The 24,451-nt window shown below is 37.4% G+C and overlaps 1 protein-coding gene and 2 pseudogenes across 1 annotated transcript; all 3 read right to left on the reverse strand.

Annotated features, from left to right (window-relative positions):
• Positions 1-260: 260 nt before the first annotated feature.
• Positions 261-1,506, reverse strand: LOC117081382 (annotated as a pseudogene).
• An 8,151-nt stretch (positions 1,507-9,657) lies between these two features.
• LOC117081383 lies at positions 9,658-10,597 on the reverse strand (annotated as a pseudogene).
• An 8,949-nt stretch (positions 10,598-19,546) lies between these two features.
• LOC117081055 (olfactory receptor 8B3-like) lies at positions 19,547-20,478 on the reverse strand. The gene is given in 2 exon segments (XM_033206644.1): positions 19,547-20,310; positions 20,313-20,478. Coding segments are annotated over 2 exon segments (930 nt in total).
• Positions 20,479-24,451: the final 3,973 nt, after the last annotated feature.

Consider the following 24,451-nt stretch of genomic DNA (forward strand, 5'->3'; position numbering starts at 1 on the left):
TGCTACTCCTATGCAAGAAAAAATGTGAGGAGAAAAGAATTATACAAATAACGAGGAAAGGAGAAAAACATGCTCTATGAAAAGGGGAAATAAATTATTGAGAGAAGACTCAAATTTTCTTCACTGTAGTAAGAAATAATTAAGGTAAGAAGAGTACTACTAAAATATCCTAAATAACAACAGAAGCTCCCTGCCCTAAAACTACATGCACAGAAAGATACTGTTTCTAGTCAAAACTTTTTCCTACTAGGGTTTTTTTCTCAGGGAAAGTTGAACATTTTATTCATCAAACTGTAGATTAAGGGGTTCATCAAAGGAGTTATATTGGTGGAAAAGACAGAAGAAATCTTTCCCTCATCCATGGACCCAACAGAAGATGGTTTGAGACACATAAATGCACACGATCCAAACTACAGAGAAACAGCAATTAGGTAGGAACTGAAGGTGTTCAAAGCCTTGGACCTGCCCTTCTTGGAGCTGATGTGGAGGATGACAGAGAGGCTGCAACCACAAGAGATAAATGTGGCCGGCGCGGTGGCTCACCCCTGTAATCCCAGGACTTTGGGAGGCCGAGGCGGGTGGATCAAGAGGTCAGGAGATTGAGACCATCCTGGCTAACACGGTGAAACCCCGTCTCTACTAAAAAAATACAAAAAATTAGCCGGGCGTGGTGGTGGGCACCTGTAGTCCCAGCTACTCGGGAGGCTGAGGCAGGAGAATGGCGTAAACCCAGGAGGCAGAGCTTGCAGTCAGCTGAGATCACGCCACTGCACTCCAGCCTGGGCGACAGAGCGAGACTCCGTCTCAAAAAATCAAAAAAATTAAAAAATAAAAATAAAAACAGAGATAAATGTAGTGACAATGGAAAATGATGGCTACTGCAATGGAAGCCAGCAGCTCTTTGATGTAGGTGCCAGTGCGGGAGAGCTGGAGCAGAGGGAGGATGTCACACAAATAGGGATCAGTGGTGTTTGCATCACAGAAGGTCAGTCTCAGCATGCATCCAGTGTGGGCCATGGCACTAGAAAAGGCCAGCAAGTAGAAACCAAGCGTAAGGTGATAGTACACTTTAGGGGGCATGGCAATATACTATACAAAAGTGGGTTACAGATGGCTACATGGTGATCATGGTGACAGAGTGATCATAGGCCGTTGAGGTGAGCACATAGCATTCAGAAATATCAAAAAGAAAAAAAAAAAAGAAAAGCTGGGACATGCACCCCTTGTAGGAGACAATATCCTTCTCTGTTATGAAGTCCGTCAGCATTTTGGGTGTAAACACGGAAGAATAACAGAGGTCTATGAAGGACAAGTTAAAGAGGAAAAATTACTTGGGGTGTGAGGGTATGAAATGAGCACAATGAGAGTTACCAAGCCCAAATTCCCCAACACAGTGACCATACACATTACTAGAAACAGGAAGAACAGAGGGAGTTGGAGATCTGGCTGCTCTGTTAACCCCAGCAAAATGATTTGAGTCATGAAAGAGTCATTTCCAGGAACCATTCTTCTCTAAGGGTATGTGTGGACACAGGATAAAAAAGCTTCCATTCAAGAGTAACACAGTTCTTCCCACAATTTCTCCTCCCATAAGAGCAGAGTATATGCTGGGATTATTTGAGACTAGCCTAATATGGATTCACATAATCTGCCTTTACCGCTGTCATGATACTGAGTGACACTGACTTCTCCTTGATCGAGTTGTAGGTAGCCAAATACAGCAGAGAGTAGCATCACTTTAGCCTAATAGCATGAAGGCCAGTGCTACCAAATGCAAACATGACTGCTGGAAAGACAAAGGGATAAGGGAGAAGGGTGGACCAGGGCAGAATGATTTATCCCTCATTTCTTCATTTTTTCGTTCACTTGAGTCCTCTCATCATCAATAAGCTTAAAGGCAGAGGCTGTGGCAACCTGGTGCTGACCTCTAATGTAGATTCGACTCAGGTGGCGCATAGAAACAAAGAACATTGCTTCTAATCCAAAAGCAAGGGACCAAAGTCTAGGAGAGGTCGTGTGACTGCCCCACGTCACAGAATCAAAGTCCTACATCTAGAACAAGGAGAGTTCTGTCTATGCAAAAGGAACTTACTGATTAGACACTTCGACCACTGGGTTCACTGGTATCTCTGAACATGATCTGCTCCTTTTGAACAGATTTTTCCACTGGTTTCACCTGATTATCAGGACAGCATTGAATGGGAATGTAAATACCGTATCTTCGAGCCTGAACTTCCATCTCAAAACAAAGAAGACACGAATGTACATGGAATTCAGAAACACCCTCCTTAGGCCAGAAATCCTTAGTGTTTTCTTATCCGTATTTGCCAGCGTGGTCCTGGAAGGGCAATTTCAAGCTCCGAGGCTTTAGTTTCTTTAATTCTAAGATACAGACCAGACTTAAATTTCATGGTGTCCTAAAATCCTTCTGAATTATACATTATTGTTTTTAGTATAAATTTGATTCCTCTCTAGCAGCAGACAAAAAAAAAGTCTTTATTATGATCCTTTCTGTCACTTGGTAGGACATAATAGATTTAATGTCAATTTAATGATATAATGTACCTTGGTATACATAGTGTCGAAGCTTCCTCAGCCACTTCCCCAGGGAATATGGTTCAGGTTTAAGCAAGATGAGGGCTTTGTATTTATACCCTGGACTATGATTTCTCTTTTGTTCCTTAGAGACTCAATATTTTGCTCAAGTTTTCCTTCTCCCAAGGGACTGTACATCCCCTAAGGCAGAGTGAAAATAAACTCCCATCTCCCCATAACCTTCACATCTGATGGGAATTCTATTTCATTAGTTCTTTCTTTTTTTCCTCATCCTGAATGGAAATTTTTCACAGGATCTGCCTGCAACCTTCCTTATTTCTTTCTCTTTTTTTCTTTTTTCAGACAGGAGTGTCACTGTATCCCCAAGACTGGAGTGCAGTGACACCATCACAGCTCACTGCAGCATCGACCTCCCAGGTGCCAGTGATCCTCCCACCTTAGGCTCTCAAGTAGTTAGGACTCCAGGGACGTGCCACTATGCCCCGTTAATTGTGCTTATTTTTTGTAGAGATGGAGGAGGTCTCCCTATGTTGTTCAGGCTGGTCTTGAACTCCCGGCCTCAAGCAATACTCCCACCAGGGCCTCCCAAAGTGCTGGGATTATAGGCCTGAGTCACCACACTCAGTCTTCCTTATTTCTTTATCAGAAATTTTTCTAGGTGGCTGAGTCTGATCAGGCCACTATGACAAAACATCATCAACTTGGTGGCTTAGGAAAAAAAGAAATTTATTTCTCACAATTCTGGAGGCTGAAGGCCAAGATCAAGGCCCCAGTGTTCAGTGTCAGGTGAGGCCCTGCTTCCAGGTAGACAGCTGCCTTCCTACTCTAACCACACATGGCAGAAAGGGCAAAGGCTACCTCTGGACATCTTTTATAAGGATGCTAATTCTATTCAAGAGGACTCTGTCTCCATGATCATCTACAAAAGACCTCACCTTCTAATACTGTTGCTTTGAGGGTAAGATATTTAATGCATGAATTTAGGGGAGACCTGCATTCAAACTACAGCACAAAAATGGCAGTAACTCACTTCAGTTGTCTTGGATGGGATATCTTTTTAAAAATTAATATCTTAATTGCCTTTTAAAGTTTTTACATCTAAACACCTAGTAGAAATTTCTACATGAGTGTCCTGCTGAGTCCTAAATGTAACATTTCATTAATGAGGTCATCAATATATTCTCACCATAGTAGTTCAGAGTTTGGGCTAGGCAGTTATAGGAAATGTGTGGGAAACCCATTCTCAGGCTTGCTAACTCAGGCTACTTATTTAGCCTTCCTGTACGTTTGGTTCACATTTGTAAAATAAGAATGTTAAAAAATAGCATTATTCATAGGGTTTTTATGATGATTAAATGAAAAAGCATAAATAAAGTGGTTAGAACAGTGGTAAATAGGCAATAAATATCAGCTGTCACTATTTCTGTTCTCATAGCTTCTGGTACATCCTTTATTATAAGACTCATCAGACGTGTGTGTGTGTGTGTGTGTGTGTGTGTGTGTGTGTCTCAAAGCATTGCTCTTCTGTCAGCCTAGAGCAGAGTGACAGGATCACTGCTCGCTGCAGCCTCAACCTCCTGGGCTCAAGCAATCCACCTCAGCTTCCCAAGTAGCTAGAGCTAAGGTGCACGCCACCATGCCTAATTAACTTTTGTATTTTTTTTGCAGAGACAGGGTTTCACCGTGTTGATTAGGTGGCCTCGAACTCCTGGGCTCAAGGGATCTGCCCTCCTAATATAATTCTTAATAAAATAACTCATTTAAATTTTGCCTGAAGAAGTTAAATAGAAATGAAATTTGAAGAAACTGCTAAAGTTTAGGTAACAACTTCTGTACCAGAAATAAGGAATTATCATTCGTTATTCCTTTACAGTTAAGGGAAGGGTGATGGAATATTTTTAGGCTACTATCTTTTTTGTTTAGCAGTTTGTTTCAAATCAAATTTCAACCTTCACTTTATTGAGTGGAATTCTATAGTGTGAAGAAACAACGTGTTCACATTACTCTTGTCTGTCATTCCAAACCCGGTGGTTTTAACTATGTAAACTATGTGTCTGTATATTCAAGGCTGTAGCATTTAGCTATGCTCTATAATCATAACTCTCAGTTATTTAGTCTTAATTTTGTATTTAAATTATTCAGTGCTTACTCCCAGGCTTCTACTTTCTTGAGTTCTTTTGATTCACTTGCTAAGCATTTTCTTCAAGACTAGCTTAGAAGGACTATATTCTCTGAGGTCTTGCCTGCTTCAGGTTTTGTGTATGACTTTCCATGGCAGTATCTTATTGAAATGTAATTTTAGTACATAGTATGCACAAATCCTACGTATACAAATTTGGGGGAGGGAGCTTTTCTCAAACTTCTTTTTTGAGGTATAATTGCTATACAATAAACTATACATATTTAAAATGTACAATATGGCAAATGTTAACTTGTGTTTACACCATGAAATCATCACCGCATCAGGAAAATGCACATACCCAACACCTTCAAAGCCTTCCTTGAATTACAGTACTAAAACTGTATAATCATCTTAAAAAATGAAAAACATTTTCACAAATGTCAGTGTTTATGTATTATTTTTAAAAATTAAACCTAAAAATAAGAGGGAATTCTTAACACGATGAAGGGAATCTGCAAACAAACAAACAAATAAAACTACACCTAACTTCATACTTAAAAGAGTGAATTCTTATAAGTCTGGTGAAAAGAAAAAAAATTCCACTCTCACTGCTACTATATGATCATGTAGTAGATTAATGGACAGTGCAATAAGGCAAGAAAACATAATAAATGACAGATACATTGCACAGGAGAAAATAAGATTATTTCTGTTTATAAATGACATGGTGCTCTCTGCTATGAACAATTGGAAACTGAAGTTTTTAAAAGGCACTAATGTTATAACAGCACCAAAAATCACGAAACATTCAAAACAAATCTAATAATGTATGTACAAGGTATGTACACTATAAACTAAAACTAATTAAGGAAATAGAAAACTTATGTAAATACAAAGACATATTGTATTTATACTCCTTTTTGTTGCTGTGTATTGTTCCATTGTAAAGATCAAGATACCATAATTTATCAATTAACCTATTGATAGACATCCAGGTTGACTACAGTTTTTGGCTGTTAAAAATAAACCTACTTTTAACGTTTGTGTGTATATGTGCATATATATGCATATAATTTTTGAAATTTTAGCAAATTCAATTCTAAAGTACATAAAATAGATAATTCATTATGATAAGTAAAGATCAATCTTGAATGAAATAAGCCAAACACTGGAAGACTGAATATTTCTAACATGTCCATCTTTTTAAAGCTGATGTATACAATCCATGAAATTACATTAATTTCAAGTAAGTTTTATTGTGAGAAATTGATTTATATGGATAGACAAAGACATAAAAATAGCCCCCCCCCAAAAAAATAGCCAGAACAATTTTTCAAAGAAACAGAGTAGGAGGTCTCACACTACTTGATTTCAAGACTCCCTATAGTTCTGCAATAATTAAAACAGTGTGATATTGTCAAAGGATACACAAATGGATCAATGGAACAGAACATAGTGTCCAGAAATAGGCCCACATATATTAGGCTAATTGATTTTGACAAATGTGCAAAGGCAACCTATTGAAGAAATTATGGGCTTTTCAAGCAATGACACTGGAATAATTCAATATTCATAACAAAAAGAAAAAAATCTCAAAACCTACTGCTATGGTTTGAATGTGTTCCCCAAATTTTACGTGTTGGAAACTTAATCTCAAGCTCATATGCCGACTGGAGGTGAGGCCTTTTGAAGTTAACAAGGATTAGATAATGTCATTAAGGTGGACCCCCATGATGAGACTGTTGGCTTCGTAAGAAGAGAAAGGGAGACCTAAGCTGACACGCAAGCTCATGCCCTCTGCCTGTGATGCCCTCTGCCATGTTATGACTCAGCAAAAAGGCTCTCCAGGTGCTGCCACCTTAATGTTGGACTTCTCAGCCTCCAGAAAGTGTAAGAAATAAATTTCTTCTCTTTATAAATTATTCAGTCTTGGTAGTCTGTTATAGAAATGCAGAAGAGACTAAGAAACCTAACTCACATCATTAATATAATTGTCACAAAATTACTCATAGACATAAAGATAAAATATTAACCTTTAAGATTTTTAGAAGAGAGCAAAAGGGAAAAAACTTTTTGACATAGAATAAGGCAAAGACTCCTGATAAGCTACCAAAAACAGAGTCCATCAGAGAAAAAAGATAGTTAATTAGACATTATCAAAGTTAAAAACCTTTCCTCTAAGAAAGATAATACTCAAAGAATGAAACAAGCCAAACACTGGAAGATTATATTTTCAAATCATGCATCTATTAAGTAACGTACATCCGGAATCTGTAAAGCACCAGTAAACCTCAAAAATAAGTAAAGAAACAACTGAATAAATGAATGAGCAAAGGTTGTACCTAGACACTTTGCCCAAAAGCAGCATATGGATGGGAAACAAACTCATGAAAGGATCCTCAACATCATTAGTTATTAGGGAAAGTCAAATTAAAATCACAATGAGATACCATTAAAAAGCTATTAGAAAATAAAAATAAATAAACAAAATGACTAAATCGAATGCTAATGAGTACACAGAGCAGCTGAAATGTTCATTCATCAGTGATGGGGATGCAACATGGTACATTTGCTAGAAGACAGTTTGTAGTTTCTCTTAAGATGGTCACAATTTAAGGTATTTGCCTACAAAAATAAAAACTTCTGTTCACACACAAAAACTGTGCACTTACGGTCATAGTGGTCTAAGGATTATTCTAAAGCTCCTCCTCTTCTTTTTCTATAGAGATGCTAAGGGCGTTTATAAGTCTCAGTCTTTGACGTCAGTCAAATAAAAGTCATGATTTTTAATTATGATTTTGCCCAGAAGTAATCATTTAACCAAAAACAAGGTATCTAAACAGCAAGCTCTGTTTTTGAGGTATTATAATAATTACAGGTAGCATCATGAAAGCTCTTTTATTCTGATATAGCGGCTTCTCCAGGAGCCTGTCTATAATTCAAGTGTTTTAATAAAGCCATAATTATGAAGTCATTTATACACAGACCAAGATGCTTTTGCCCTGCTATCTTCGAAGGCTTAATATTCTATTCAACATTTTACATCATGAATACCACATTCCTTCAGGCCTAAAAGATCGGGAATTTTCTTCTCCCCTCCTTTTCTAACAGCGACTGTTTGACTTTTAGGTACAGGTCATTATCACACCATTAGTGACTCCTGAAATGCCTGTCAAAAAATATATTACACTCACACACATAGTCTTCGTAGCTATATAATTTTAACATTATGACATACATGGCCCTATAATGCATAATGCTCTCTAATCTTTCAGATGAAATCACTTTTTTCTTTTTGCTCAGCACTACCTTCCTCCTAGCTCCCTCCAATTCTTTGCCCTTATTTGTTTCACGTTTATAACCTACAACACACCCTCCTGTATGTTATTATGTGTTTATATAATCTCACAACTGCAATATGAGGTTATAATACCTTAAAATGCATATGAAAATAGCTAATGAAAGTCACAAAACCGTGAGTGATTTAGTTATCTGCAGGTCCTCCAGCCTTCAGGTTTAACCTTTCTTTAATATCAGATAACTTATGCCTTCGTCCTACTCAGAAAAATTCTGTGATCACCATAGTATTTGTAAGGCCTTCCAATTTTGAGAAAAAGAAGTCATAGGTAGAAGCATTAATTTTCCATGGTTCTACTTTCTAAGTTCTTTCCTAACTTGAGATCCAATTACCACTCATCATTTTTCTGGTTGAAGTTTCCTTTCTTTCCCTTCCTGGTTCTCCACAAATGTGACCACATTCACTCCTCAAAACATTATTTAATGTATAGTCATTGTGGATTACAAATTTTGTCAAAGCTTCATGTTAATAAAAGATAGTTATGGTAATTTACAGAACAGATACAAATTCAGATTGAAAATTTAAATTGATGGAGAGTTTCAGATGGCTTCTAAATCCTCATTGGTAATCCCCATAATCCCCATAGAGGGACCTCTTGTATATCGGCTATGTGTCTCTTTGAATTCTTGCCTAAATTACAAATTGGTAGGCTCCTTTCTCTGCTATGCCTCTATTCTCTGAATGAGAAACACCAGAAAATATTTCAATATGCTTTTTGATTTTGTAAAATACATCAGCTCCCTGCTTGAGCCAATCAATTCGCAACTACCCCAGCTTAATAGATCTCCACTTTCACACACCCCCAAAAAAATTTCCCAGAACAAAAAACTAAAGCAATAACCATTCTGAGATTATTTATCATCTAGAAACAAAGTGCACTCAACTGTCCAAAAAAAATGTTTTCTCGTATAGTATCTCGTGTTTAATAAGTAAAATAATAAAGTATACCAGAAAAAGTAGTAGACTTGAAATCAGGAGTCTATTAACTTATTTTAGACTTTTTAAATAAAGAAATTGGGTGACTTTAAGGGAATCATTAGCATCTCTTAGTTCCAGCACCTCACAGATGCAATATTGGTATATTGGTGGTCTATATAAGCTATTTGGGGTATACAAAGGTAAACGTAAAATTAATGCCAGAAGAAGCTTCATGTGTGTATTTAAAATGGCAAAGTGGGCTGTATTTGTTAAGTCTTGTCAAACCTTGTCTGTCTGGAAAACACCGGCATATAAAGGACACATGATGCTGCCCAGTGGAGGATGGAAAGACAAGAGTAGAGGCAGGTTGTCAGGTTCTTATATGCAGCGGAACATTGTCATCCTAACTTTACTTTATTTGATCATTTGAAAAACCAATCATCTTTTCTAGAAGAAAAAAGGAAGTCCATAATGAGAATGGAAAAAAAGAAAAACTTTCTTTATTAATACACAGGAAAAATGACAAAAAGGGGAAAGATGTGCAAAGGGTGAGGGGAAAAAATTTACTATAAAAATTGGAGACAAATTGATAGGATGATACTCAACTAATGATAACAAATAGGAAAAATTATTTCCTCTTAAGTTATTATAATAAAATACAGAGAATCCCCATACTGTAACTACATGCACAGAGAAATGTTGTTTATGGCAATAACATTCTCCTACTCAGAGCTTTTCCCATGTTAAATTTAGCATCTTTGCTCTTTAAGCTGTAGATTAAGGAGCTCATCATGGGATGCACATTCATATAAAAAACAGAAGAGAATGTTCCCTCACCCGTAGACCCAGCAGAAGATGGTTTGACATACATAAATGCACTTAATCCAAAGAACAGAGAAACAGCAATTATGTGGAAACTGCAAGTGCTGAAGGCTTTGGACCTTTCCTCATTGGAACTGATGTGGAGGATCCTGGAGAGGATGTCACCATAAGAGATAAAGATGGTGACAATAGACACAATGATGTTGATGCCTGCCACAATGAAAACCACCAGCTCACTGATGTAGGTGCTGGTGCAGGAGAGCTGGAACACAGGGAGAACGTCACAGAAGTAGTGATTGATGGTGTTTGCATCACCGAAGGTCAGTCTCAGCATGCATCCAGTGTGGGCCATGACCCCAGAAAAGGACAGGAAATAGGAACCAAGCATAAGGCTGAAATACACTTTAGGGGACATGGCAATGTGATAAAGAAGTGGGTAACAGATGGTCACACAGCAATCATAGGCCATTGACGTCAGCATATAACATTCAGAAATAAAAAAAGAAAAAGAAGAAGAAAAGCTAGATCGTGCAAACCATGTAGGAGATAATATTCTTCTCTGAAATACAGTTCCTCAGCATTTGGAGTGTAAACACAGAAGAATACCAGAAGTCTGTGAAGAACAATTCAGAAAGGAAAAAGTACATGGGAGTGTGAAGATGTGAATTCCGCATAGTTAGAATTACCAAGACAGAGTTTCTTATCACAGTGACAACATACATTACAAGAAACAGGAAGAACAGGGGGAGTTAAAGATCTGGCTGGTCTGTTAACCTCACCAGAATGAATTCATTCACCAAAGAGCCATTTCCAGGAAACATTCTACTCTAAGGGAATCTGTGGACACAGGAGAAAAGAAGACAACTCAGAACTTCCCATGGTATTTTCTCCCATACCTTGGAATATTGCTGAGATTGTCTGAAACTAGACTAATGTGGACCCACACAATCTGCCTTTACCACTACTATGTTACTGAGTGGCATTGACTTACCCATGATAGAATCTTACTAAGCCAAATATAGCACCAACTTAGCCTATGGAGGGAAGGCTAGTTCTGCCATGTGCAAACTTAACTCTTAAGAAGTGATAGAATAAGGGAGAAGAAGGATGAACTGGGACAGAATCATCCTTCCCTCATCTCATTATTTCTTCATTCACTTGAGTCCTCCCTTACCATTAAAATTGGAAGCAGAGACCTTTGCAACCTGGTGCCCATATCCAATGCAGATTAGACTCTTGGTCTGGAGACAAAGGATCTTGTTTCTAATACACAAGTAGGGGACCCAAGTCTAAAAAAGGTTACATTACTACCCCAAGTCACAGAAAAAGCCATAAATCTACAAGAGGGAGATTTTCATTCATGGAGAGGGAACTACTGACTAAAATACTGCATCCATCGCTTTCTCTGTTTTCCCTGAACATTCCCAGCTCCCACTTTAAATAGACTCTTACATCAGTTGCACTTGAATCTCAAGATTGACAAGGTGTAAAATAAAAGGCAATATCTTATATCCCTGTAATTCCATTTCAAAGCAAGACAGTAATATAAGTAGAATTCAGAAATACATCCTCTTATGCCAGACCACCTCGGTGCTTTCTTTTGATTACTTACCCTGTGGTCCTGAAAGGGCAATTTCAGTGTCTGAGGCTTTGGGTTTTTTGCTTCTAAGAAGATGCAGCCCAAACTCTATTTCCAGTATGTTCTGAAATTTTTTTGAACTACAGATCATCTAATTTATGATTATTGCTTTGAATCCTCTCAAGCATCAGAAAAAATAGTCTTTATTGTTATTACATATGCCATTTAATGAGACACCAGAAGACTTACTACGAGTTTAATAATAATAATACAAGCAGTTATAAACAGGGTAGAAGCTTGCTCAGTCTCTTCCCCAGAAAACAGATTTTAAGAGTAACAGGAAAACAGGGGAATTGTATTTTCACCCTGGACCATAACCTGCCTTTAGTTCCTTAGAGACTTAATATTTTACTCAAGTTTTCTTTTCACTCTAGTCATTGTGTATCAGTCATGCAGAGCCAGAAATAAGCTTTAATTTCTCAGTCAGCAAGGTGGTGCAACGGGAAGCCCTAGATCCTCCTTCCCCCATGAACAAAGTAATTCTACAACAATTCATGGACAGATTCTATTTGTGACACTTCTCGACCTAGTTATAATGTTTCTACATCCCAGTCTAGCATAAAATCAGCCACATGGAATCTGGTAGGAACATTTGCATTATCCCTGTGCCATAATCTCTATTTCTGGCAGAGCATCATGCAGTTGGAATAAAAGCTTCTCCTTGGGAAGGGCATTGGGGTACACCATGCATCCAATGCCCCACATTTTCCACAAGTTATGCCAAGGACTGGCTTCTATCTAGCCTGTCTCATAGCACTGACAGGACATAAGACACAGCATGCTCTGATCACTAAGGGCCAGTGAAAACATAGCAGGCAATTTAGACAAAATAGCTCAGTACAGAGATAGAAGAGAAAGAAAGAAAAGCAAAGAAAGAGAAGGAAAAAAGAGAGAAAGAAACAAGAAAGAAAGAAAGAAAGCAAGAAGGAAGGAAGAAAGAAAGAAAGAAAGAAAGAAAGAAAGAGAAAGAAAGAGAGAAGAGCTGTATCTATTAGATAGGGCACCAACACTGTCTCTCACAAACAAAAAGTTTGTGAAAAATGTTTGTAACAGAAACTTGTGTTTGTTTAATTTACCTAAAGAATATACTTATTTTTAGGTGAATATGTTTGTTATTTTAAAAGTTAAAAAGTTTTATTTTTAGCAATTCTTAAAATATATACTTACTATTTATTTAATCCTTTAAGCTTTAAATCAATTCATATGTCTTGGGATATTCAACCCATTATATAAATAAGTGTGTATATGTATACACATATAATGAAAATAATGCCACACAAAAAATTTTATGTGCTTGAAAAATAAATAAATATGTGTTTATTTATATATATTCATAATATATATTATATATTTTCTATATATAATATATATTTATATATTTACAATATATATTTATATATATTTATAATATATATTTATATATATTTACAAGCATCCTACTAATTTGTGTTGGAGTAGAGAGAAAAGGTATCATTCTGTACTTATTTGGTGAGGGTTCCTTTATTAATAAAACAGCAAAAAAGGAGGATTCCCTTATTAATCAAAAAACTCTCTAAATGTCTTTAAAATACTCAAAATAAGTAGTGCCTCCAAACACAAAATAACAACTTGCACTACCACAATTATGGGACTTTTTGGTTTTGATACGGTATCTCTTAAGCAAGAGAGATGGAACAGACCAAAAAGGTACTGAATTTTCAATGCATTAAAATTAAGATTATTTCCGTTAACATTGAGATTTGCATTTCAGTTTGAAGCTTCCTCTTCGCTATCTTTGCTTAAATTCTTCCCAGTACATCACGTCTGATTTTAAAATTGCTAGACTCATAAATTAGGTAAACAAAGGGAAATTCATGATGTAGTGTTATGAAAGAAAAGAAAGAGATAATTATTAATTACATGGATTGAAGTTAGGAATGCCCCTAGAAAATGCCACAACTGCTTGTCATTTAAAAAAGAGACACTGGGCTCTCTCCAGGAGCATCCTTGCACCAACCCTGCTTTCCCATTTTGAAAAGAGTATGACTACGGACAATAAAGACTCAAACAGCAGTTGTGAAGTATTAACAGATGCATAATCTGGATCTATTTCTCTCTTAGTCTCTGCGTAAAGATAGAGAAGTAAAAATAGAACCTGTCAATTCATGATTTATGTGACCAGTACATTCAATGTCCATCCGTGTCCCAGACCAAGTGGCCATGTTTGAGGCTTCTTTTTATTTCCTAAAAACTTGCACATCTTGAAGTTTCTGAAGACATCGAAGTATGAAAATTCTGTGTATAAAGGAAATGAACCTTTTAGGGATGTTACAACTCAGAACATATCCTAGCAAATCCTACAACGTGGCAGTGTGTGTATTATTAGAAGAGCAGTGCAGTGCCTGGGGTTTACCCTATTGTGGTACCAATAACCTACTTATAGGACAAACGTGTTGCTTCTGAGAATTTGCTGGATCATAAATTCTCTACGCATTTTAGAACATAACTCATGGCAAAGCACCGAAGAAGCACTGGGTCTTCAGAGGAAAGCCTTCTTACACATTTCCATTGCCATAAAAATAAGAATTATATTTTGTCACAAAACTACTAGTGTGAAAAAATGCCGATCTGGTGACTTTCCATAAAACTCAGGACTAAATCCAGCTGGCCTCATAAATAACAAAGTGGAAATCTGTGCAGAGAAAGCTAAGGCAACAAGACTTGTACATCCTGACACTTGTTAATTTTTGTTTGTTTATTTTACTTTAAGTTCTGAGATACATGTGCAGAATGTGCATGTTTGTTACATAAGTGTGCATGTGCTGTGGTGGTTTGCTGCACCTATCAACCCGTCATCTAGGTTTTAAGCCCTGCATGCATTAGGTATTTGTCCTAATGCTCTCCCTCCCCTTGCCCGCAACCCCCTGACAGGCCCTAGTGTGTGATGTTCCCCTCCCTGTGTCCATGTGTTCTCATGGATTAAAGTCTTAAATTTTTTTTGTTTTGTTTTGTTTTGTTTTTGAGACGGAGTCTCGCTCTGTCGCCCAGGCTGGAGTGCAGTGGCCGGATCTCAGCTCACTGCAAGCTCTGCCTCCCGGGTTCACGCCATTCTCCTGCCTCAGCCTCCCGAGTAGCTGGGACTACAGGCGCCCGCCACCACGCCTGGCTGATTTTTTGTATTTTTAATAAAGACGGTGTTTCATCGTGTTTGCCAGGATGGTCTCGATCTCCTGACCTTGTGATCCGCCCGCCTCAGCCTCCCAAAGTGCTGGGATTACAGGCGTGAGCCACCGCGCCCGGCCATGTTTGTTTTTAGCACATAGTTGGAATGTGTTTTCCACAGATAACTTCCACTTATGTCTCTTCAGTTAAAGGCTATGTAATCTGGCCAATATTGGAGTTTGTTTTCCACACTCCACCTATGTGTTAAATAGATGTGAAAAAGAAAAGCTTCGGATAAAATTCAACACCCATCATGAGAAGACCCTCAAAAACCTAGGCATCAAAGGAATCTATTTCAAAATAATAGATGCCATCTATTGATGTAAGTAAAGTGGCATATCTCATTGTGATCTTAATTAGCATTTCTCTGTTGACTGGTGATATTCAGCACTTTTTCATGTTTGTTGGCCATTTGTATGCCTTCTTTTTTTTCTTGTTCACAAAAATGTATAACAAAATATAGGCATTTTAACCAGTAACCTATGACAAATATAGACACCATGACCAAGTGGTATTTATGCAGGAATGCACATTAGTACTTAAATGTGAAACTTTGAAATTCACCATATTAATTAAATCAGGGAGACATAGCAGAGTCAGTTCAATAGATTCTGAAAAACTAATTCACAAAATTCATTACCCATTCATTGTTTCTAAGAAAACTCTCAGCAGATTTGAAATAGAGGAGGATTTTCTCCATGTGATAAGGTATATCTATTAAGAACATTGAACCAACATTATTGGTGAAACATGGAAAACTTTTATTTTTAACTTTTAAGTTCAAGCGTAAATGCGCAGGTTTGTCATATATGTAAACTTATGTCATGGGGGTTTGTTGTGCAGATTATTTCATCACCCATGTACTCAGCCTAGTACCCATTAATTATTTTTCCTGATCCTTTTCCTCCTTTCCCCCTCCACCCTCCAATAGGCCCCAGTGTGTGTTGTTCCCCCCATGTGTCCACGCGTTCTCGTGATTTAGCTCCCACAGAACATGTGATTTTGGTTTCCTGTCCCTGTGTCACTTTGCTAAAGACAATGACCTCCAGTTCCATCCATGTTCTTGCAAAAGAGATGATCTCATTCTTTTCTATGGCTGCGTAGTACTCCATGGTTTATCTGTACCACATTTTCTTTATCCAATCTATCCTTGGTGGGCATTTAGGTTGATTCTGTCTTTTCTATTGTGAGTAATGCTGCCATGAAAGTATGCATGCACATGTCTTTATAATAGCATGGTTTGTATTCCTTTAGGCAAATACCCAGTAATCGGAATGCTGCATCAAATGGTAGTTCTGTTTTTTAGCTCTTTGAGGAATTGTCACACTGTCTTCCACAGTGGATGAACTAATTTACACTTCCGCCAACAGTGTATAAGCATTCCTTTTTGTCCACTACCTCACCAGCAACTGTTATTTTTTGACTTTTTAGTACTAGCCATTGTGACTGGTGAGAGATGGTATCTCATTGTGGTTTTGATCTGCATTTTTCTGAAAAGTGTCTGCTCATGTCTTATACCTACTGTGATTGTTTTTTTGCTTGTTGAATTGTTTAAGTTCCTTATAGATTCTGGATATTAGATCTTTGCCAGATACATAGTTTGCAAATATTTTAACCCATTCAGTAGGTTGTCTGCTTATGTGTTGACAGTTTCTTTTGCTTTGCATAAGGTCTTTAGTTTAATTAGGTGCCACTTGATAATTTTTGTCTTTGTTGCAATTACTTTTGAGGGCTTAATCATAATTTCTTTCCCACGATCAATGTCTAAAATGGCATTTTCTAGTTTTCTTCTAGGGCCATTATAGTTTGAGGTTTTACATCTAAATCTTTAATCCATTTTGAGTTAATTTTTGTGTATGGTGAAAGATAGGGGTCCAATTTTATTCTGCTGCATAAGGCTACCTAGTTAACCCAGCATCATAGATTAAACAGGGAGTCCATTCCCCATTTCTTAATTTCTTCAATTTTATCAAAATTCAGATGGCTATAGGTATGGGGCTTTATTTTGACATTCTCTATTCTGTTCCACTGGCAGCACCCCAGGCTGGAGTGGAGTGGCACGATCTCTGCTCACTGCAGACTCTGCCTCCTGGGGTTCAAGCGATTCTCCTGCCTAAGCTTCCCAACTAGCTGGGATTAAAGGTGCCCACCACCATGCCCAGCTAATTTTTGTATTTTAGTAGAGACAGAGTTTCACCATGTTGGCCAGGCTGGTCTCAAATTCCTGACTTCAAATGCATAATGCAACATGTATTATGAAACCTACCTTTATAATACTCTATTACCATGCCTCATTTGTTTGTGACATATAGCACAATGCCATAAGTTCACAAGTTTATATTCACTTAGCTCTGAACAATGTACAAGATGTTGGTGCGTTGTACAGTGTAATGTATAAAATGTTTGGTGTGTGTGTGTCGCATCTCCATAAACAAGGAATGATTGAAGGAACAACTGTTCACTTTTACTAGATTCAGGAAGAATTTCCTGCTCAGCCCTGCCTCTCTGGAGTTGGAACCAGGAATTATCTACCTAAATGTGGCTGTAAAATTTTAATATGAGATTCCACGTGATGCAGGGGTCTCATAAAATAGAAAACTTGAAAGAACTGTGTGTGTGTGTGTGTATGTGTGTGTGTGTGTGTGTGTGGCCAGGGGACATGCAGAGAAGTGGATAATGGGGCTCAATAGAGATTGAGGTTAAAGAAGTAAAGAGATGTGGAACTCAAATTCCCTTTTTACTTCTGGCTTTCATCATCCCTTCATCAGAGTGCATCCTAATCACACTCATTCAAAACCAAATCCTGATCAGCAATAGCAGCAAATTTAGAGAAAGTTCACATTAAGCAAATTCAGGATATAACAGACAAACTTTCTGGTCCTTAACTGGGAGAAATAATTTTCTGTTAATGCTCAGAAGGCCCAAGCTTCCTCCTCGACTTAGAAACATTCCCTTCAAGTACACAGACACATATTAATCCCATGGCTTACTTCTTTCCCACTCTGCTGTCACAACTTAAATAGAACTATACTTTCTTTTATAATTTCTTTGGCATCATTCACATTTTAAAAAATCAAATCTATGACAGATAATTCTATGCTAAGCACGTAAGATACTCATTTTGGTTCCCCTCCATTTGAATGAACTCCAAATACACTGCTTCAGCTGCTAAGAAAAAATCTTTCAGCTAAATTGCCTTGTTTATACTTGATCATCCTTGGATTTTACAAACTGTATTTAAATACCTAAATTAATGTTTTCAAAATAATCTGAAAGATAGACCTTAATTTTAAAGTAAGTTTATTTTTTTCAAAAATGCTATTGATTTTACTAGTATTTTAAAGCTTGCCAAATGAAAGATTAGTGACAAGATTTTTCTTACTTTTAGGGTCAACTCAAATATTCATAAAATATCTAACAGATGTGGCTCTTCCATGTCTACAAAGGATTTCAAATAGCAGAGATACTGTTTAATAATCAGATACATTTTTGCCTCAATAAGGACAATCATTTTTTATTAAAATGAAAAGTCAATGAAAACCAAAACAAAAGTTAATCAACATCAACTATTCTGTAGAAATTGTTAAGTGAAAATCGAGCATGTTGATATTGGGGTAAAGGGTTGGAGAATGAGGAGTTCTTAAAGTCATTATTTAATAACTTGGCAATGCGAAACAACTGAACATCTGAAAAAAAGCAAACAGGCTACAAACCAGCTATGCTAAACTCCAAATACTAAATACTGAGCAGAGTTTAGAAAAATTGTAAAATAATAAGTATATATAACATTATCTTTGAAAATGTTTAAACTGTCACTTGATACATGATGAAGACTTTTTAGAGTAGTCATTTTTTGCCTGTTTCTCAAAAGAAAAATACACCAACATATTATTCCAGAAATTCCGGAAAAGGTATTGTCCCAATTTGGTTTATTCAAAGAATGTTTCATTCAAATATAAAAATTTATCTTTGAGCCAATAGTCCCCCAACTACACTGGCCCCAAACGCCTCCTGTTTCTTAACAAAAAGGAATCATCAAACTGTTTTCCCAAACAAACAACAGCCAAAGGGAATACCTGTACTGAAAAAAATTCATGTACTATCCTGAAACTAAGTACGGTCAACTTGCAAAATAGAAATCTGCTCTTATATTCCATGTGTATTGAAACAAAAATAAAAGAGAATAAAGTAGAAGAGAGTATACTAGAAATGCTGGGAGGTGTGGAATCAGAAGTCTGTATTAAGTCTGGACTTTAAGAAGCTATGTAACTTGAAGTAAATAGTTAACTACCATTTGCTCCACTTTGCCATGCATGCAGAGAGTATATATGGATGATATGCTGCTTCACTTTTAAAATTAAATAAGAAAAATGTTTCTCAAAAAAGGCTTAATGGCTAGTGTTTGCAAATACAAAGTGAGTAGTTTAGTCTTCATGGAATCTTCCCTCTTGGGCATTTAAAGGAGATGTATTCTTGCCCAGTGGAAGATGAAACTGTGGGAATAAGAACACATTGACTGATACATGCTTCCAATGGCAAGTGGCAGATAAGTTTTCCTACAGTGACACAATGTAACCACAGTGTTACCTGATTCAATCATTAGCACACCATTCATCTTTTTCCAGAGGAAAAAAAATGGTGAAAAGAAACAATTACAAAATAACCAAAGACAAATTCTTCCCTAATGTTATTACCATACAGTAAAGAAAGGTGAATAAAAATGATGAGAAAAGGAAGAAAGTGTACTCTATTAAAAGTGGGAATTGCACTCGCTTCAGCAGCACATATACTAAAAGTGGGAATTAATTATTGAGAGAACATTCAAATTTCCTTACCATAGTAGTAAAGAAATAGGATAAGAAGACTGCTACTAAAACTACTGTAATCTCCGTGTCCTACAACTATATAAATGGAAAGGTACTGTTTCTGATCAAAACTTTCTCCTGCTAAGGGTTTTTCTCAAAGCAAGTTGAACGTCTTTGTTCCTTAAGCTATAAATTAAGAGGTTCATTAAAGGAACTGTATTGGTATAAAAGACAGAAGAGATTTTTCCCTCATCCATTGACCCAGCAGAAGATGGTTTGAAATACACAAATGCACTTGACCCAAAGAACAGAGAAACAGCAATTATATGGGAACTGCAAGTGCTGAAGGCTTTAGACCTGCCCTCAGTGGAAGTGATTTGAAGGATGCTGGAAAAAATAAAGCCATAAGAGATAAAGATGGTGACAGTGGGCACAGCGATGTTGATGCCCACCACAATGAAAACCACCAGCTCATTGATGGAGGTGCTGGTGCAGGAGAGCTGGAGCAGAGGGAGGATGTCACAGAAGTAGTGATTGATGGTGTTTGCCTCACAGAAGGTCAGTCTCAGCATGCATCCAGTGTGAGCCATAGCCCCAGAAAAGGACAGGAAATAGGAACCAAACATAAGGCTGGAGTGCACTGTAGGAGACATGACAATGTTATATAGAAGTGGGTTACAGATGGCCACATAGCGATCATAGGCCATTGATGTCAGCACATAACATTCAGAAATGGCAAAGAAACAGAAAAAGAAAAGTTGGGTCATGCACCCCTTGTAGGAGATAACATTCTTCTCTGATATGAAGTTCATTAGCCTTTTGGGTGTAAATGCAGAAGAATAACAAAGATCTATGAAGGACAAGTTAAAGAGAAAAAAGTACATGGGGTGTGAAGGTGTGAATTCAGCCCAATTAGAGTTACCAAGCCCAAATTTCCTATCAGAGTGATCACATACATTATTAGAAATAGTAAAAACAGGGAAATTTGGAGATCTGGCTGGTCTGTTAACCCCACCAAAATGAATTCAGTCACCAAAGAGCCATTTCCAGGATTCATTCTTCTCCAAGAGAATCTGTGGACACAGGAGAAAAGGGTGGCATTAGAGGACAACACAGTTCTTCTCACAATATTTTCTCCCACAACGTGGGATATTGCTGGGATTGTTTGAAACTAGCCCAACCTGGACCCACAGAATCTGGCTTCACCACTGTCATGAGACTGAGTGGCACTGACCGTCTCTTGTCAGAGTCTTACTAAGATAAATATAGCAAAGACCCACCTGAAGTAACCCTACAGAAAGAGGGCCAGTGCTGCCATATGCAAACGAGACTGCTGGAAATAATAAGGGGAAGAGAGAAGGGTGGATTCCGACAGAATTCTCCTTCCCTCATTTCTTCATTTCTTTATTCACTTGAGTTCTTCCCTCACCAGTAAAATTAGAGGCAGGAGCCTCAGCAACCTGTTGCCATTCTCTAATATGACTCAGGTCACAGTGTCAACAAAGAACATTGCTTCTACTCCAAAAGAAAAGCAACAGAACCTAGAAATAAGTTACTGCCCCAAGTCACAGAAAAAAGTCGTGAATCTAAAAAAGGGAGAATCCAATTCATAGAAACTATTGACCGAAACTTATCATTCTCTGAGTTCCTTATGTCCCTGAACATTCTCAACTCCCATCTTGAACAGATACTTCTGACAGTTGCATTTGAGTCTCAAGGTGGAAAATAAAGTAGAATGTCTTAGATCCCTGGTATTCCACCTCAAAGCAAGTAAGACATTAATATAAAGGGAAATAAGAAACTCACCCTTCTTATGCCTTAAAAATTTTGTGTTGTCTTATTGTTTCCTTACCATTGTGGTTCTGGAAGGGCAATTTCAAGCTCTAAGGCTTTGTTTTCTCTAAGATGAAACCCAGACATTATTTCCAAGAGTTCCTGAAAATATTCCTGATATATACATCATAATTTATTATTTTAATTTTGGTTTCTCTCAAGCAGCAGGCAAAAAAATCTTTAATAAAGATATGTGATAATAATATTATCACAGTTGCCACACCAGATTTATTGTGAGTTTAATGACACAATGTACTTGGTTATAAGCAGGATGGAAGCTTGCTCAGTCTCCTCCCCAGGGAACAGATTCTAAGAGTAACAGGGAAATAACGGGATTGTATTTTCACTCTGGACCATAATCTATCTTTAGTTCTTTAGGGACTCAGTATTTTGCTCAAGTTTTTCCTTCACTCTAGGGATTTTACATCCACCAAGGCAGAGCCAGAAATAAACTCTCATTTCTCAGTCAGCAAGATGGTATGACGGGAAGGTCTCAATTCTCCTTCCTCCATGAACAAAGTAATTCTGCACAATTCATGGACAGATTCCATTTGTAAAATTTCTAAACCTAGTTATAACGTCCCTACACCTCACTATAGCATAAAACCAGCCAAACTGATTTGATGGAACATTTGCATTATTCTTGGGCCATAATCCCTATTCCTGGCAGAACACCATGCAACCAGGCAAAAGCTTTTCCTTGGGAAGGGCATTGAGATACACTGAGCATCCAGTACCAACCTTTCTGCAAGTTATCCAGAGAACTGGCTTATATTTAGCCTGTCCCACAGCAGTGACAGGACATAGGACATGGCCTGCTCTGACCAGCAGAGATCAGTGAGAACAGAAGGCAATTTAGACTAACATACACCATAGCTACCCCTTCAGCTCAGAACAGAGATAAGGCTTAAAAAAGAAAACTCTCCCAACTTATTCCAGGTGAGGTGAAGAGATGGACTGCACTTGCAAAAGCCCCTCCTTTTCTGGGGCTATCTGGATGACAGACTACTGTCCAGGAAATCTCAAACTGCTTACAGGACATGGGACACAACATACTATAGCATCCTGGGTCCATTGAGAACAGATTTGGTGGTTTTGTCTCATAATTGCCATGGCGCCTCCCCAAGGATCAACACAGACACTAGCAGTTTAAAAACTCCAGCTCTCAGCATTTCCGTAAGAAAGAGGTGAATCTGAAGTCCAATGATCCAACTTATCTGGAGGCTACCTGATCAATGGGCTTCTGCCTCCCTTCTTTCACAGCACTGGCTGGACCTGTGACACTCTGGACACCTGGCAGCTACTATGAACAAAGATAACTGGTTGATTCTACCAAACATTCAGAGAATTCATGCCAATCCTTCTCAAGTTCTTCCCAAAAAATTGAAGAGGAAGAAACACTTCCAAGTTTAGTTTATGAGTCCAGCATTACCCTCATACCAAAGGCAGACAAAAACATCACGAGAAGTCATCTCTCTTTTTTTCTTGGTTAGTCTAACTTAGCATTTCTCAATATTGTTTACTTTTCCTTTTCAAAACACAAAACTTATTTTTGTCAATTAGTTATTGTTTTTCTAGTATCTATTTTACTTGTCTTTAGCCAAATATTTATTATTTTGTTCCTTCTTCTAATTTGGGATTTAACAATCTTATTGTCTCCTTTATTGTTTCTTAGTTCCTTGCAATACAAGATTAGATTGCTAATTTGATATCTTTTTAATTTTTTTAGTGTAGGTATTTTTTTCCTATAAACTTCTCTCTAAGTACTGCTTTTGCTGCATTCCATAAGTTTTGGTGTTGGCTGGGCACGGTGGCTCACACCTGTAATCCCAGCACTTTGGGAGGCCGAGGCGGATGGATCACGAGGTCAGGAGATCGAGACCATCCTGGCTACACAGGTGAAACCCCGTCTCTACTAAAAATATAAAACATTAGCCGGGCGTAGTGGCGGGTGCCTGTAGTCCCAGCTACTCAGGAGGCTGAGGTAGGAGAATGGCATGAACCCGGGAGGTGGAGCTTGCAGTGAGCTGAGATCACGCCACTGCACTCCAGCCTGGGTGACAGAACAAGACTCCGTCTCAAAAAAAAAAAAAGGTTTGGTGTTTTCATTTTTATGTCTCTAGGTATTTTTTAAATTCCCTTTTGATTTCCTCTTTGACTCAATGTTTAAGAGTATATTGTTTTGTTATACATATTCCTGAATTTCCCCATTTTCTTATTGTAGTCCATTCTTATTTTGATTCCTTTGTGGTCATAAAAGATATTTGGAATGATTTTGATCTTCTTACGTTTCTCCAGACTTGATCTACGACCTAACACGTGGTTTATCCTGGGGAGTGTTCTTTGGGTCCTCGATAAGAATGTGTATTCTCTGCTGCTGGGTGGAAATTCTTTCTATATCTATTAGGTGCATTTGGTCTACAGCACTATTCAGTTCTGTTATTTTCTTATTAACTTTCTGTCTGGATTATCCATCCATGATAGAAAGTGAGGAATTGAAATTCTCTGCTATTATCGTATTGCTGTCTATTCCTCCCTTCACATGTATCAGTGTTTGCATTACGTATTTAGATGCTTAATGTTGGGTCTATATATATTTATAGATGTTACATCTTCTTGTTGAATAGACCTTTTTGTCATATACAATGACTTTTTTGACTTTTGTGACACTTTTTGACTAAAGTCTAATTTGTCAGATAGAAGTACAGCCACCCCTGCTCTCTGGTTACTATTTAAATAAAATATCTTTCTCCACCCCTAAATTTTCAGCCTTTGTGTCCTTAAATGTAAAGTGAGTCTCTTATAGATAGCATGTAATTAAGTTTTGCTTTTTTAAATCCATCTAGCCACTCTGTATCTTTTGATTTGGGAACTTAATTCATTTACATTAACTATTGATAGATTAGGACATACTCTTGCCTTTTTTTAATTGTTTTCTGTCCAATTTGTGTTTCTCTTATTTCTCTCTTCTCCTCTTGTGTTTCTTTGAGATTTGATTTTTCTGTAGTGATGTGCTTTGCTTATTTTAAGTTTTTATGAATCCACTGTATATTTTACAGCATTCTCATCAAATATTTTATAGTTACTGCAGTCTATTTTAAGCTAATAAAACTTGAATTGTATGTGTACTCTATACTTTGCCATCCCCCACACACAAACACTATGTTATTGCCATCCGATTTTCTTTCTTTCTGTAT

This window comes from Trachypithecus francoisi, unplaced genomic scaffold, assembly GCF_009764315.1.
Source record: "Trachypithecus francoisi isolate TF-2019V2 unplaced genomic scaffold, Tfra_2.0 Lachesis_group8, whole genome shotgun sequence".
Lineage (NCBI taxonomy): Eukaryota > Metazoa > Chordata > Mammalia > Primates > Cercopithecidae > Trachypithecus > Trachypithecus francoisi.